Source organism: Phycodurus eques, chromosome 5, assembly GCF_024500275.1.
Source record: "Phycodurus eques isolate BA_2022a chromosome 5, UOR_Pequ_1.1, whole genome shotgun sequence".
Taxonomy (NCBI): domain Eukaryota; kingdom Metazoa; phylum Chordata; class Actinopteri; order Syngnathiformes; family Syngnathidae; genus Phycodurus; species Phycodurus eques.
In genome coordinates this window covers 7,886,937-7,904,406 of record NC_084529.1, presented here as the reverse complement: position 1 = coordinate 7,904,406, position 17,470 = coordinate 7,886,937, and the positions used below count along the sequence as shown (strand labels likewise).

Genomic DNA, 17,470 nt, shown 5'->3' with positions numbered 1-17,470 from the left:
TATTTTTTTCACAATATCGTGCAGCCCTAACTCCATGCCTCTACTTTTGTGGCCATTTTTCTTCTGTGTCTTTTTCTGTCTTGCCAAGACCCCGAAAAAGACGCAACCCACTTTAGACACAGAGTCGCCGCAGTCGAAGAGAGCATTGTGCAGATGCACAGACTGCTGCCTGCTCTGTTGCCATCACTCTTAACCCTTTTGTCCCTGATGCGTCTGGGGCGACACGTTAGGGATAATCTAACGTAACCCTAACCTGCTAGATATTGAAAATTCCAAGTTTTCTGGGAAAAGGAGGAACAAAATTTTTAATCACAGGGCATTTTCTGACCCTTTCAAAGTCAAAATAAGCAAAAAAGTCCAGGCAGACATTTTGAGACTTGGGTGTTAAAGGGTTAAAATACTGGTAATGAAAACACGACGTGGTAACTTTTGACAGCAAGATATCGCGGTACGGCCCGGCCGGCACAGGTCGAAAGGGTAACGTGGGTCCCCCTACCCATGGACGGTGCCATAGGGGTCGGGTGCAGTGTGAGCTCGGCGGTGCCCGACGGCGGGGACCTTGGCGATCCAATCCCAGGCTACAGAAGATGGCTCTAGGGAGGTGGAATTTCACCTCTCTGGCAGGGAAGGAGCCCGAGCAGGTGTGTAAGGTCGAGAAGTTCCGACTTGATATAGTCGGGCTCACCTCCACGCACAGCTTGGGCTCTGGTACCAGTCCTCTAGAGAGGGGTTGGACTCTCCTCCACTCTGGAGTTGCCACTGGTGAGAGGCGGCGAGCAGGTGTGGGTATACTTACTGCACCCCGGCTCGGCACCTGTACATTGGGGTTCAACCCGGTGGACGAGAGGGTCTTCCTTCGGGTGGAGGGTGTGATTGGGAGGAACGATCAGACCCCGAGTGGTGTTCTGTTATGAAACTTCTGTGCTCACCACAGATTGTCCATAACGACAACCATGTTCAAGCATAAGGGTGTCCACACCATGACACCCTAGGTTGCACTTTGATGATCGACCTTTGTGGTGGCGTCATCGGACTTACGGCTGCATATCTTTGACACTCGGGTGAAGAGAGGGGCGGAGCTGTGAACTGATAACCACCTGGTGGTGAGTTGGCTCCGCTGGTGGGCCAGTCCGACCTGGCAGGCCCAAACGTATTGTGAGGGTCTGCTGGGAACGTCTGTCAGAATCCCCTGTCAGAAGGAGTTTCAACTCCCACATCCGGCAGAACTTCATCCACGTCTCGGGAGTGGACCATGTTCCGCCTGTCGTGGCAGAAATCACAGAACCCGTTGGTGGACACCAGCGGTGAGGAATGCCGTCAAGTTGAAGGAGCCTTTTCGGGCCTTTTTGGCCTGTAGGACTCAGAGTGTGAAGCGGCTGGGGTGAGAATCGGCACTTCCAAATCTGAGAACATGGTCCTCAGTCGGAGAAGGATGGAGTGCCCTCTCCGGGTCGGGGATGAATCCTGGTCCAAGTGGAGGAGTTCAAGTATCTTGGGGTCTTGTTTACGAGTGAGGGAAGAATGGAACCGGAGAGCGACAGGCGGCTCGGTGCAGCGTCTGCAGTGATGCGGACTTTGTATTGGTCCGTTGTGGTGAAGAAGGAGCTAAGATGAAAGGCGAAGTTCTCTATTTACCGGTCGAGCTACGTTCCTACCCTCACCTATGGTCACGAGCAAGATCAAGATCCCGGATACAAGCGGCCAAAGTAAGTTTCCTCCGCAGGGTGTCCGGGCTCTACCTTAGAGATGGGGTGAGAAGCTCCATCATCCGGGAGGGGCTCAGAGTAGAGCCGTTGCTCCTCCGCATTGAGAAGAGCCAAATAAGGTGGCTGGGGCATCTGATTAGGATGCCTCCTGAACGGCTCCCTGATGAGGTGTTCCGGGCACGTCCCACCGGGAGGAGACCCTGGGGACAACCCAGGACACGCTGGAGAGACTACGTCTCTTGGCTGGCCTGGGAATGCCTCGGGATCCCCTCGGAAGAGCTGGAGGAAGTGGCTGGGGAGAGGGAAGTCTGGTCTTCCCAGCTAAAGCTGCTGCCCCCCCGACCCAACCTCAGATAAGCGCAAGAAAATGGATGGATGGATGGATAGATATCACGGTAAATTTCAAGTAAAGATATAGTATGCAAGTCAATGTCATCAACAACTAAATGTACACCTTTGACTAAAAGTGAATCGCCTCACCTGTAGTATCTGGACTGTAGATAGGTGGAGCAAACGGCCTTTGAGACATGGCTGGCAGAGCCAAAATCAATAACCTTAACTCTGTATGGCTGGCTGGACGGGTCAATTAGCATGATGTTCTCTGGTTTCAGGTCAGCATGAATCAAACCCAGCGACTTCAGTTTCTTTAAAGCTGTTACTACCTGCAAAAACAAAATGTACCAACTTTTACCTTGAGTTACAGAATGTGATTAGTGAAATATATTGAGGATTCGTCCAAACTGGCTTTATGTACACCTGTTAACTGTGTCCACATTACCTGTAGCAGTATAGGCCTGATGATTTTGAGTGGCAGTGGGCTGAACTTGTTCTGCTTAAGGAAGTCATAGAGGTTTTGCTCCAGCATCTCAAACACCAAACAGGTGTGACTGCGGTGCTGAAAGCATTCCAGAGCGCGCACCACATTGTGTTCATCTGCGTTCTCACTGCTCAATCGGGCAAGTATCTCCACCTGAAAACAAAATGTTCAAATTCAAAATTTTTAAAAATACTTTTCATGCGTTTCTTCCAAAATATTCGTCAAAATAAAATTGCAACATAGAATTCCCACCTCAATTTGTCCCTGACGTGCATATGATGGGTGGTTCTTCAGTATTTTGACAGCCACCACTTCATTCGTTCCCCTCTTCCAGCACTTAACCACCTGACCAAAGGTGCCACGTCCGAGAAACTCCAAAACCTCATAGCGGTGCTTCAATGAGCAGAGAACCTCGTGCTGAACTAACTGATAGTCACCATCTGCTGTTCCTGATCTGTTTGCAGTAGCCATCACCTCAGAAGTGATGTTTGACCTGATTTTTGTCCCTTTCATTTCATTCCCAAAGCCAGTCAATTCCCCAACCTTGTCTTGAGGAGGCAGAGTCCCCTTACCCCCTATTCTAGCAACATCATGATTCCGGGTACTGGTTTGCAACACTGTCTTAGAAGCGGGCAGTGAAGGTAGATTACATACCTCCTCCACTATCTGCATGGTTCCAACACAGTTGTTATCCTGCCGTAGTTCTACAACTTCACCTCTCTTCTGTTTGCATCTCTGGGTCACACCTGAGTCTAGGTTTACTTCTTCCCCACCGGCTTCGTTTTTGTCCCTTTCCTCTCTAAATATTCTCCTTTGTTGTGGTCCTTTGTTGTGACAAAGAGACCCCTGATGTTCAATCCCAGCAAGGCCTTTTCCTCTCCCATCCACAGTGCGCGATCCCAATAGATGAGGTCCCCTCTCCTCACTTTGTTTAATTGCAGTTGACCTGTGCAGTCTTTCAAAGTCATCAACTGTTGATGGGATTACGTTGTTGGGGTAGGCAATTCCGTAGTTGACTCCAATCACATAAGTTTTAGGTGGGGGTAGTCTGGGAAAGGCTCTGGTGGTGTTATTACTGCGGTGGGCTTCCCCTTTGTGCTTGCTGTTACTGGTTCCTAAGGCACTTGTTTGAGCTGAGTGCAGGTGTGATGGCTGAATCAAGACTTGTGAGGCCATACCTAAAAAGAGGAAAAAAGTAAACAAAACCAGTCACAATAAGTCCATCAATCTTTTTTTTGTAACACTTCTCCTGTAAAAGAATGCGGAGAAGACCTGGTGCAAAAAGTTTAGCTCTTCACACCTTGATGCTTTGACCGCAACACGGATGTTGTTCACACGCTGCCATATTATCAAGGATCTCAATTGTCTTAAATGTGCATCGAGGAGGCTCCACATGGGTGCAGTGCCGTGAAAGAGTATTGGCCCCCTTCTCAAATTCTAAGATATTTGCATCGTTTCCCCACTTTAATGTTTAAGCTCATCAAACAAATATAAATACAAGACAAATATAACGCAAGTGAACTTAAAATTTTTTTTAAAACGTGATTTATCAAGGGAAAAAAACAGTTTCCTAGACCTGTGTGAAAACGTAATTAACCCCTTGTTAAATCATGAATTAATGGTGGCTCATCACAATTTTTTATTAATTTTCACTAATCAAACCCAATCCTGATTACCTCCAGACCTGTTCAAAATAAAGTCGGAAAAAAGCTGCAACAACAAAGTTTTTATGACTATAAAGTTTTTCCATTGCAGTTAATCTGAACTTTTTTTTTAAATAGACACAGTTTAATTTGTTTGCAGTACTCTTAATGCCACAATTGTAGTATTAAAAATCACTTTTCAATTCACTACAAATGCGCTGAGAGTAAGGTGCGGAGGGGATCTTGGGGGATGCAACACTCTCGATCGACTCTGCACGTTTGTAAAGTGTTAATTTCACTTGAAACGTAAAGCATAATGTGGATGTGTTGTGATGGTAACAAGTCAGACACAGAAAAGATACAATTTTGTAAAAAATGTTGTGACGTCATCTTTAATTGACGTCTCCATGAATTGAAGACATCGAGGAGGGAACGGATCATTCTTTGTCCCTCTGTGCTCATTGGATTATCCCCTCGACAAGATTTCTGGTGGGAGGAGCTAACGCAAACAGAGTAGCGAGGACTGTGGAGGTTGCAAACAAAAAAATGAGACTTAGCCCTTCAATGTTCTAAGCTCTTTGGACGTGGAGGAAGACTAAAAACTAGCTATTTTAGTAATGTGACAATACAACTAGTTGTTTAATTTAGTGTCACAGATGGTGTAGTAGTACATTTTGCCTAACTTTGGTGCAGGCAACATCGGTTCAGTTCCCACTCAGTGACGTGCGACTGGTTGTCCGTGTCTATCTGTGCCTTGCGACTAACTGGCGACCAGTTAAGTATGTAGTCCACCTTTCGCCCGAAGTCAGCTGGGATAGGCTCCAGCACCCCGCAACTCTGAACAGGTTAAGCGGTATTGAGGATGGATGGATGTTTAATTTAGTTCATTAATTTTTCATATAGATCAATTCATAATGACAGCGTTTCAACCATTTTACCAGGTGACCTTTGACATCTATCATATTTACACGGTTCAAAATAACAAAAAAAAGGTTCTGGGTTTTAACAAAACTGTATCAATTACACTGTGTCTAAAAGGCTGAACCAACATGGCACTCTTACAGGAAAGGGGAACTTGAGTACTGTAATAGGAGATGAGGGAAGCCTGTTGTAATGTTGCGGGTCAGTCTCACACAGAGTAAAACTGTAAATCAAGCAGGATACAAGGAAACTGTACACCATAAGGCACAAGTTCTATGTGTGACATAAATTAAACCAGAATACAATTCAAAAGTTAAAATCTTGAAATGTTGAAGACCAGTCAATTTAAAAAAATGGAGGAAAACGTAAAAAATAAAAAAAATAAAAAATCTACATGCATGGATTTGGCTCCTCATACTAAATCTGGAGGGTTTTAATCAGAATTTGCTTGTATCAACTATTAGTACTACTAAATTCAAATCACAAATCAACCAAATGTAGCAGCAACAACATTGGAAGTGTTACATCATGGCAAGGGTGTTTTGTGACTTACACAGCAATGATACACACGCCTGGAACTGGCATGGAAGGCAACAGTCGAAGCCTTGACGGTTTTAGCAAAAAGTGTCAAGAAGTAACTTTATACTGGTTTACAAAGATGAAGATGTGGGAATAGCACACCTATCTTTATTCTTTTCAGAAATTTTAACTTGGGACTGTGAAGATTGTTCATGACCCATTTAATCATAATTCATTCGGCGTGGCAAGGTGTAATAACAGTAGAAAAGTCCTGCTGTGAACAACACAGAACAAAAAGGTACTGAAGGTTGTTCTTGGGTTTCACACTCTGACACCTGATGATGAAAAATCACCACACTCAAACACTGTTTTGTTTGAAAAGAAATGCCTGCAGGGAGCCAGTGGCTTTCCCAACTACTAGAACCGTCACACACAGGCTCAGACAGGCAGATCGGGTGGGCTTAAAAAAACACAACAGCATACATCAGCTTTTTGAACAGTTTCGATATTTTATAGGAGAGGTTCAAATGGTGAATATCATGCTACAGCTGTTTAAAAAAGTTCAGTGCCTTTCAAATTTCATTTTTTTATGATGGAAAAAATAAGATCACTGTAAATCATTTCAAAACATTTTTCCACCTTTAATGTAACCTATTACCTGTCCAACTCAACTGAAAAACAACGGAAAATGGCAATTGTTATACTAGAGTGGCTCCAACTACCGGAGACAAATTCCTTGTGTGTTTTTGAGTTACTTGGCAAATAAAGAGGATTCTGATTCTGAATTCTGTTTGTTGGCCTCTTCGTAGCCTCCTGACTTTTTTTGTGTGTGTATTTTGAATTTTAAAAGGACGGCCAGTTGTTGGTAATGTCACTGTTGTGCCATATTGTCACCACCTAATGATGTCTGTATTCACCATTCCACTGTATATTTAATGCCTTGAAATAATTTTTTTAACCAGTCTCCTAACTGACACCTTTGAAAAATGAGATCCCTATCACACTGTGGTGTGATGCTCTCTGTCTAACCCTAACCCATGGCTTGTACTGTAAGATGATACTATAAAAGTGTCAGGAAAAGCATACTAGAATATTTTAACTTCATTTGGGGATAATCACCTTAAATGGTGGCAGGGGTGTGCTTGCTCCCATTTATTACAAGTTTGAATGTGATTGGTTAATTCTGAGCACAGCCGCATCCTTAGTTATAAGAGGGTGTGCACACATGTGTAACCACATTATCGATGTTCTTTATTTTCACTTGCCCTTCTCTATCTTTTCCCCAATTGAGTCACACTATGGTCGAAAAGGTTTTGAAATTATTTATCTTATTTTTTTTAATACCACACAAACCTGATATTTGAACAAGGGGTGTAGACTTTATCCACTTCAAAATTAAAGACAGACCAAATCATATCAAAACAGGATCATATCCAAATGAAACTTGGTTTACATTACAGCTTTGCACTAGACTACATTTCAGCTAGCATCAACGGAGGGCTGCCTGCAACTAACAATTTAATAATGGATTAATCTGTTGATTAAGCGATGAATTGGATAAAAATAATAATTATAATAACAGGGATCTCGTTTAATGCGCGTCCCACGTCTGAGACTCACAAAAATGTACAGGGACGCATAAAGCATGGTGTATTTGTGTCCGCAGACGCACAGCATTGCTTCCCCACGTATGTGTTGCTGAAGTGCTTCAGCGAATCATTGTCCACAAAAAGTACGAGTCTCTTCTAAGTGCAAGCCAGTAGCCAATCAGAGGCAGAGTCGGGCTGTTTATCGTTGCATAACACGCTGAACACGCTCAAGACTGTAGAGATGATTGTGGACTTCAGGAGGCATCCTTCGCCACAGCTGCCCCTCACGTTGTCCAGCTGCCTTGTGTCAACCGTCGAGACCTTCACGTTCCTGGGAATTACAGTCTCTCAGGACCTGAAGTGGGCGACCAACATCAACTCCGTCCTCAAAAAGGCCCAGCAGAGGATGTACTTCCTGCGGCTTCTGAGAAAGCACGACCTGCCACCGGAGCTGCTGAGACAGTTCTACACAGCGGTCATCGAATCAGTCCTGTGTTCTTCCATCACAGTCTGGTTTGGTGCTGCTACAAAAAAGGACAAACTCCGACTGCAACGGACAATCAAAACTGCTGAAAGGATTGTCGGTACCCCCCTACCCACCATTGAGGACTTGCACGCTGCCAGAACTAAGACAAGGGCGTGCAAAATCCTCTCGGACCCACCGCACCCCAGTCACCAGCTCTTCAAGCTCCTTCCCTCAGGTAGGCGCTACCGATCAATGCAAACTAGAACTATTAGATATTCCAACAGCTTCTTCCCTCTTGCGATCAACTTCTTAAACACCTGACCTACAATTTTATTACAACATGCTGGCAATATTTTGACTTGAGTTCGTTGTCACATTTCTTTGGGGCCAATTATGTATTACTCGTGCACTCACTGTCGTTGTCTCGCCATGCTGCACTATTTGCATATACTGGCCACTCATGCCAGAGTAGCATCTGCTCCATTTGCACACTGATTGAGGAGTATCTGTAACATTTGCACAACCAACATTGTCCCAGATTATCGCACTACTCGTCACTTTAAACACTCCTTGAAGTCTCAGCGCCCTTTGCACAATGGTCATTGCACCGGACTATTGCAATATTTGTCATTCGAACTGCTCTAAGTGCTAGAGGACGCTGCATCTTTTTGCACAATTGTCAAAAAAAAAAAAAAAAAAAATGTACCGGCATTACCAGAGAACTAGCAACCCTTTACTGCTCAGTGACTGTTTTTTTTTGTCAATGTCTTTCTGTCTCCAAAGTGTTCCGTAAATTGACTGTCAAAACACAATTCCTTGTGTTTTTTGGACATACTTGGCAAATAAAGATGATTCTGATTCTGATAAATACAACAGAGACTTTTTTACAGAATTGTCATTGATGTGGTGACACCCGACGCGCCACTCACGAAAGCAGCAAGTCGCTGGCAGAACGGAGTTGGCTCCGTGGATGCACACAAGTGGGAAACTTTAGGGAAAGTCAACTACTTATTCATGCCTTAAAGTACTCTGGTATTGTGCCGGAAAACCGGGGTATGATTTTATTTTATTTTTTCTTTGAGAAGACTTGCCCCGTGTCCAGTGCCGTGAAAAGGTATTGGCCTTCTTCTCAAATTCTTATATTTTTGCTTAGTTTCTCTACTTTGTTTTAAGATCATCAAACACATGTAAATATCAGACAAATACAAACCAAGTGAACTTCAAATGCTTTTTTAAATGGTGATTTCATTCATTTGGGGAAAGAAAATCTTTTCAAAGTTACCTGGCCATGTGTGGAAAACTAATTACCCCCTTGTTGAACAATGAATTGTGGCTAATCACAATTTCTGGTTAGTTTTCACTGATCATACCCAAGCCTGATTACCGCCAGACCTGTCCACTCAAGAAATCACTTAAACAGGATCTGGCTCGACAAAAATCAAGTCGGACAAAAAAGCTGAAAAAAAAAATGACACGATCCAAAGAAATTACACAAGTCAAGAAATAAAGTAATTGACATCTATCAGTCTGTAAAGGGTTACAAAAAAATTATAAAGCTTTAGGATACCAGCGAACCATAGGGAGAGCCATTAGCTTTACATGGAGAAAACCTGGAACAGTGGTGAACCTTTCCAGGAGTGGCCGGCCTACAAAGACTACCCCAAGAGAACAGCACTGACTCATCCAGGAAGCCACAAAGGAACTCTACAACTTCTAAAGAACTGCAGGCCTCCCTTGCCTCGGTTAAGGTCAGTGTTCATAACACAACAATTAGGAAGAGAGTGGGCAAAAATGTCATGTCATCCATGGCAGACTTCCAAGGCGAAAACCACTGCTGACCAAGAATAACATAAAGGCTCGTCTTAATTTTGCAAAAAAAAAATAAAAAACATCTTACTGATTCTCAAGACTTTTGTGAGAATATTATATGGACGAGATGAAAGTTGAGCTGTGTGTCTCGTTACATCTGGCGTAAATGGAGCACAGCATTTCAGAAAAAGAACATCATGCCAACAGTTTTTGGCATTTTTGCTGAAGTCAACAAGTCTGCAAGGAAGAGTGGGCCAAAATATCTCCACTGAGATGTGAAAGACTCATTGCTAGTTATAGAAAACACTTGATTTGCTGCTGAGGATGGCCCAACTAGTTATTAGGTTTAGGGGGCAATTACTTTTTTTTTTTTTTTTTTTTTTTTTTTTTTACACGGAGCCAGCTAATTTTTAAGTTTTTTTTTTCTTTAATTAATGAAATCATTTAAAAACAGCATTTAAAGTTCACCTGGGTTATATTTGTCTGCTATTTACATTTGTTTGATGATCTAAAAGGGGGGAAACTATGCGACTATGATAAGGGGGCCAATACTTTTTCATGGCACTGTATGTGTGTGTGTGTGTGTGTGTCTGTGTGTATTAAAAAAATAAAAAGTGTAAAAAAAATAAATACAATAAAAAGCTCACGTGACATGCGAGCGAGTGCGGCAGATAGAGGTGTACGTGCGCTGTAAAAAGGTCTACAGTTTGTAATTGTGTGGTTATCTTTTATGTCACTCTTACCACTACTGAGGGGGAGTTAGTTCACTTGAGTTTTTCCCCTCCGAGTGGGGAGGTGGCGCCACTCACTGCGGCCTGGGCGGACAGGCTCACCGGCTTTCACATGCGGGGAGCGGAACAGCCACGAGGCTCACAATTGATCGGTCAATAGAAGCCTGCTGGGTGGGGGGGTCTGTCTCTGCCTGGGCAGGCCACAGTGGCCAGACAAGCCGCCGCTCAGTACAAAGCTGAAGCATATAACCGCAACGAACGTTTGAAGTGTAGTGCAGGTAAAGGTCTAGCTAGCTGGCTAGCTGCCTTCTTAATTTAAGCACAAGCAAGTGATCCAACACTAGGGTTGGGCATCAAGAATCGAGAACCGATTGGAAACACGCCCAATGTTCCGGTTCTCCCGGAATCGTTCAAATATAAAAATTGCGGTTCCCAGTTTCGATGCCTACTGTCTGCTGACTCCGAAGAAGAAATGTTCTAATTAAAAAAATAATAATTGACCCAGTAACAACTCCTAACATGGAAAACTCACGTTTGTGCATTCGTTAGCTGCTACTGTACTAGTATTACTGTGGACTTTATGATATGGGAGAGCCATAGCCCAAATTGCATTAAATGCAGCACAATGACTGCCTGTCACGTGCTGCACTTCCATGTGGAGCTTTTTTATTTCTGCCAGCATTACATTATGTAATAATCAATTATTGAAATCCATTCGCCCCTCCTTGAGCCATCACCTTATCATAGTGGAGGGGTTTGTGTGTCCTGATGATCCAAGGAACTAAGTTGTCTGGGGCTTTTTGCGACTGGGAGGGTCACCCGTGGCAAACAGGTCCTGGGTGAGGGCAAAAGCACGGCTCAAAGACCCCTTATGAGGACAAACAAATATGGACGACGTTTTCCCTCGCCCAGACGTGGGTCACCGGGGACCTCCTCTGGAGCCAGGCCAGGTGGCGAGCACCTGGTGGCCGGACCTGTACCCATTGGGCCTGGCGGGCACAGCCCGAAGAGGCAACGCTGGTCCCCTTCCCACCATCTCTGGGAAGGGCCAAGGGGGTCAGGTGCACAGAAAGCTGGGTGGTGGCCGAAGGAAGGGACCTTAGCGGTCCGATCTCCGGCTACAAGAAGCTCGCTCTTGGAAAGTGGAATGTCACCTCTCTGGCAGGGAAAGAGCTTGAGCTGGTATGTGAGGTTGAGAAATTCCGACTAGCTATAGTCGGCCTCACATCGACACACTGCTTGGGCTCTGGTACCAGTTCTTTTGAGAAGAGTTGGACTCTCTTCCACTTTGAAGTTGCACATGGTGAGAGGTGCTGAGCAGGTGTGGGCATACTTATTGGGCAATAAGTAGTAAGAAAGAACACGGCTCAGTGCCTGTATGTTTGGGTTCAACCAGGTAAACGAGAGGATCACCCAAACCCTGGTTGACACCAGCGGTAAGGGATGCTGTCAATCTGAAGGGGGAGTCCTATCGAGCCTTTTTGGCCTGTTGGACTCAGGAGGCAGCTGATGGGTATTGGCTGGCCAAGTGTAATACAGCCTTGGTGGTTGCTGAGGCAAAATTCAGGCATCCGGCATCTCAGGAGGGGGAAGCCGTGCACTATCAACACTGTGTACTGTGAGGATGGGGCGCTGCTGACCTCGACTAGGGACGTTCTGAGTCGGTGGGACGTACAGGTCGAAGACCAACCACAATTCCACCAACACAACTTCCTGTGAGGAAGTCCGAGGACTCGGAGATGGGCTCTCGTATCTTTGGGGTTGAAGTCACAGAGGTGGTTAAAAAGTTCCTCCGTGGCAGGGCCCCGGGGGTGGATGAGCTCCACCCACCGTTCATGACTCCTTTAGATGTTGTGGGGCTGTCCTGGTCGACACGCCTCTGCAAACATATTGTGGACAGTGCCTCTGGATTGGCAGACCGGGGTGGTGGTCACCCTTTTTAAGAAGGTGTGTGCCAATTATATGGGGAATCACACTCCTCAGCCTCCCTGGTAAGGTCTACTCAGGGGTTCTGGAGAGGAAGGTCTCTCAGGAAGTACAATCTCAGATTCAGGAGAAGCAGTGTGGTTTTCATCCTGGCTGTGGGACAGTGGACTAGCACTAAATCCTCAGCAGGGTCCTCGAGGGTAAATGCGAGTTTGCCCAACCAGTCTACATTAGGCTTTACACAATCAGGATTTTTGGGGGTTATCACCGATCAGCGAGTTTAAAAAAAAAAAAACAATAACCGATCACCGAGCCTATTACAAGCTGGAGTAATGTGTCTATTTAAATGACTTGTTCCTTTATTGTATATACTCGTGTACTGTATACTGAGTATCTTCAAAAGCATTCTCTATTCAGGTCATGTATTTTAATCAGTCAGGTCAAACCAACATTACAACATGACAGAAATAATGGATGCTAACTTACTGTAATTAAATTACTTTTATTGTAATTACCTCACACACACCGAACCTTTAGCGCATGATTCGACATAACGCCGGCACGTTTACGTACAACCGTTAGTGCGAGCACTAGTTTGCTAGGCTATATAACGTTTTGTTGCCTGCTTGCGTGCGGTATCATATTCAAAGTAGACTTAACACCGATCTGATGGGCCTTGACTGATAATTAGCATTTTATGCTGTTCAGCTGATTGGCTTTAATGTCATAATTCACGGATCAGCTCCGCATATGACATTTACTCCGCATCACCATCGTGTACAGTCAATTTGAATCCAAAAGCTAGTTTATTTTTAGCCTTTATTTAGTTCAGCGTGTGTGTGCTGTTCAGACCCCACAGCATTGACAGCCGCACACGCGCTCTCCCATTCACTCTTCTTTCCCTTGTTGTTGACGCCGTTGATCGGATTGGCAAATTATGACAAAGCCAATCAGCATAAAATGCTAATTATCGACATGTACCGATCAGGCCGATAAAATCTGTGTAAAGTCTAAATTCTAGGCGCAGCCAAGGCATTGAAGGGGTCAGGTTTGGTGACCTCAGTATTACGTCTCTGCTTTTTGCAGATGATGGCTCTGATGGCTTCATCAAGCCGCGATCTCCAACTCTCGTTGGAGTGATTCGGAGCAGAGTGTGAAGCGGTTGGGATGAGAATCAGCACCATCAAATCTAAGACCATTGTCCTTAATCAGAAAAGGGTGGACTACCGTCTCCAGGTCAGGAAGGTGTTCCTGCCCCAAGTGGAGGAGTTGAAGTATCTCGGGGTCTTGTTCATGAGTGGGGGAAGAATGGCTTGAGATCGACAGGCAGATCGGTGCAGCATCTGCAGTGATGCGGACTCTGCATCGGTCTGTCGCGGTGGAGGAGGAGCTGAGCCAAAAGTTGAAGCTCTCTATTTACCAGTCTATCTACGTTCCTACCCTCACCTATGATCATGAGCTTTGGGTCGTGACCAAAAGAACTAGATCGCGGATACAAGCGGCTGAAATGAGCTTCGTCCGCAGGGTGCCCGGGCTTTCACTCAGAGATAGGGTGAGAAGCATGGTCATCCGGGAGGGGCACATTGAGAGGAGCCAGATGAGGTGGTTTAGACATCTGATTAGGATGCCTCCCTGGTGAGGTGTTCCAGGGACGTCCCACCGGAAGGAGGCCCAGGGGATGACCCAGGACACGGAGAGACTATGTCTCCAAGCTGGCCTGGGAATGCCTCAGGATCCCTTGGAAGGGCGAAAGAAGTGGCTCGAAAGAGGGAAGTCTAGGGCTAGTGCCCCTGCGACCCAAGTAAGCGGGAGAGAATGAATGAATTAAATCCATTCAAGAATAGTTTACAGCTCAATCACAATGAGTCTAAGAATGAATTGCTCCCAACCCTGCCTAATAAATTGCCTGTATTTTAAAGGTTTTATAATGACCAGTTTGAACAATAGTAGATCAGTCAGCTCAGTTTGAGACCCTTTAAAAATAATCTTAATGAGCTGAGTCTTTGCACATTAAATGCTTGTGCATTCTTACGTTCTCATGAAATAGCCAATGCTGTTAAGTGTCAGAGTCGTGCACTACTGGAGCTGTGACTCCATTCAATTCAATACACAATTTTCTTGACAACGCGTTTGTCCCAGTTTTCGCATGGCCATGCACGAACGCCGCCAACATCAACAATGCTTGATTATCATGTTACATTCGTGCTGCAGAAGGTCCTAAGCATGATATTGCTTTTACAGCAAAATCTTCTGCTCCTCTACTACCACCGTCAGCAACAAGTGGAGATGGAGAACAGTCTATAACACGTTCTTAAATCCACCATGTATAACGCAGGTGTCAAGCTGGTGGCCCGGGGGCCAGATCCACCCCACCACATAATTTTATGTGGCCCGCAAAAGCAAATCATGTGCGTCGCCATGTTTCTTGCGAATATCAAAATTGAAAATTGTCTTCACTTATAATAACGGTGATAAATTGCATTTTTTGTTGCCAATACCTCTTTTCAAATAAATGTATTAATAGTTTTTAAAAAAATTAGAAATGAGTCTGGTTTTTGTTTCGGTGGACATGAGTCAACACTCTATAGGAAATAAAATAATAGCAGAAGAAATAGAATACTGGTTTAAAGTAAAACAGCATCATGCATAATGTTTTGCCAGTAACTTCACTCATTATGTTGCTTCCACACTGCATACATGTATGGGCTAAATCTAAAGATACATTCATCAGTTCAAGTTTTTTTCTGCATATTTTGTAATACTTCTGTTATAAATTAAACAAATACTGAAGAACAAAAGTATTGTAAAACAGTAATGTTCTGTCTGTAATTTAAATCTTTGTTGTAAACATTAGGGAGCAAAAGTGATATTATTCATTACATTTTTAAATTCATTTGACCTATCTTAAATGTATTCATCTCAACAGCAAAGTTTCAAAATCCGAACAAAACTGTTGACGACCTTCACAGAGCAGATTGTGCTCAACTTTGGGAGTTTCACTTTATATAGAAATGTGTACTGTGTATAGGAAGCTGCACACACCCAAAAATAAAAACAGTGCTTCCAAGATGGTAACGATCTATTTTTAACTACATTCACAGTTAACACCCACAGCTGCAGGTCTGGAACAGTATAAATAGTGACCTGATGCAACAGATAAATTAAGCAGTAATACAAAAAAAGCCTCCACCATGTGGCTTCTGAGGAGCAACTATTTCACCTTGTGTCTCCTTGCCATGCGGCCATGTCCATCAGATCTTTGAGGGGCACTTGCTTAGTTTCTCATTCTCACATACACACACCACCCTAATACACGTGTACAGCCACTGCCTGCTAAAGAGGTAGCCTGATACCCCACAACTTGGTGACCAGATCCAAGCCTGTAATTGAGAGCCATGCATCATGTTGGGTAAGATGGACGACCAGCTGTACACGTAGTTTGTTAGTGATCAATCTAGGACACAGTAACCATATAGGAGGGGTGGTGTTAGCGTTTGTGTGCTTGGGGGAGGGGGAGCAACAGTCTGGACACCTGTTGAAACCCATTTTATAATGAAGTGACAGACAGCTCGAGTACAAGTCTTCTTTAAAACCAAAACTATGTTCAAACTAGTATGCATGCACTGTATGCACTGAACTTTCTGCGTTACGTGAACAGCTCGTGTTGCATAACCCGAACCTCATCTTTACAATTCACTCGCAAGTTAGTTCTCGGTTATTTTCGCATCTAGATCGATTTTGTCAGCTCAAACTAACCCAAATAATTAAACGTGAACCTGTTTCTCCTTATATGTTGGCCAACTGTTCCTGTCCAAGCTAGCCTGCCAACCCGAACACAACGAAGTTTGCTAGCTTATGATAGCAAACAAGCCAGCAACGGGTGAGGGGCAGCCACAGACGAAGAACATAAACACAATATAGTTTTGTTTACTAAGCTGTCTTACCTTCAGTAAGACTCGTAAACCAAATGAGTCATCGTGTCAAAAAGGCTCGAAGCGAGAAGCCACGCCACCGCCAAACCCTGCATCGGTGTTGTTGCTACTGCTACTGCTGCCATCTTGTTCGACGTCGACTACAGCTCACTGACTTTTTTTTTTGCACATTTGAAGTAACAACCACTAACAAATAAAAAGGCCAGCCATGATCCGCGGTTACCCCAAGGCGTCGCGCGTTTCGTCGAAAGATGTTTTGAGCCTGATCAGGGCGAGAAATCGGCGCTTCTAAACTTCTGCATGGTAATACGCTTTGTGGCTGACAGACGTGAGGTTGCAGCTAGCTGTTGCTTCGTCGCATGTGTGGAATGTTGGGTGGGCGGGGGGGGGGGGGGTACGAGGTGTCCAAATGTCAGCCAGTGACAACTGAGTAACATATGACTTCATCGATATGTCATTAATACTTCATCGAAGCAAAGCTTGTTGTTGCGTGAATGCTAATACGGAGGAAGCAGTCATACAACGCACGCATTACATTAAAGAAAATGTTTTGCTTATAGTTCTGGTACGGTATTTAATAACAATACTATAATAATAAGATTTATACAGTAAATTGACCATATGTGGCGAAAATAAAGGTCAAATTAATTCAAATTAGTTTCTAAATACATTATATATGATTTAAGATAATTAAAATTAATTTATTAAGAGTTTTGTTTTGCTATACAAGGGGGACTGGTGCACTTCACAAAATAGATGGTATCATGAGGAAAGAATATGATGTAGAACTACTGAAGCAGCATCTCAAGACATCAGCCAGGAAGTTAAAGCTTAGGTGCAAATGGGTCTTCCAAATGGACAATGACCCGAAGCGTACTACCAAACTGGCCACAAAACGGCTTAGGGATAACAAAGTCAATGTTTTGGAGTGGCCATCACAAAGTCCTGATCTCAATCCTATTGAAACATTATGGGCAGTCCTGAAAAGGCCAATTTGGCTAACCGACACCTGTTCTGTCAGGCGGAATGGGCCAAAATTCCTGCCGACTATTGTGAGAAGGTTGTGGAAGGATATTCAAAACGTTTGACCCAAGTCATACATTTTAAAAGCAATAGTACCGAATACTAATCAAATGTAGCCTAGGTAAACTTCTGACTTTGAAGAAAGTAATGAAAAATGGTCTAAAAATAATCCACCTCTCATTATTCTGGCATTTAGCTAATAGAAATCATTTTAGTAAACCTAATTGACTTAAAACAGGAAAAGTCTGATTTCCTGTCAGACAGCGAGCAAATAAAGTGCATGCGTCTTTTTATATAGTGTTTGTAAACATCTGTACTGAACACCTCCATTCGATCAATGGCTGTTCGACGCAATTGCGAGTTATATGCAATTAGCTAGAGAGCTATT

General features: G+C 44.0%; 1 protein-coding gene across 2 annotated transcripts in view; it reads right to left on the bottom strand.

Moving 5' to 3' along the window:
* The window catches only part of hipk3a (homeodomain interacting protein kinase 3a), a 56,329-nt gene extending 39,912 nt beyond the window's left edge, over positions 1-16,417 (bottom strand). For both annotated transcript variants that reach the window (XM_061677354.1, XM_061677353.1), the window contains exons 1-4: positions 16,072-16,417; positions 2,776-3,701; positions 2,485-2,676; positions 2,187-2,368 (exon numbers count right to left, since the gene is read on the bottom strand). In XM_061677354.1, the coding sequence (XP_061533338.1) occupies positions 2,187-2,368; positions 2,485-2,676; positions 2,776-3,699 (1,298 nt within the window). In that variant the 5' untranslated portion in view covers positions 3,700-3,701; positions 16,072-16,417. The remainder of the gene's footprint in view (positions 1-2,186; positions 2,369-2,484; positions 2,677-2,775; positions 3,702-16,071) is intronic.
* Positions 16,418-17,470: the final 1,053 nt, after the last annotated feature.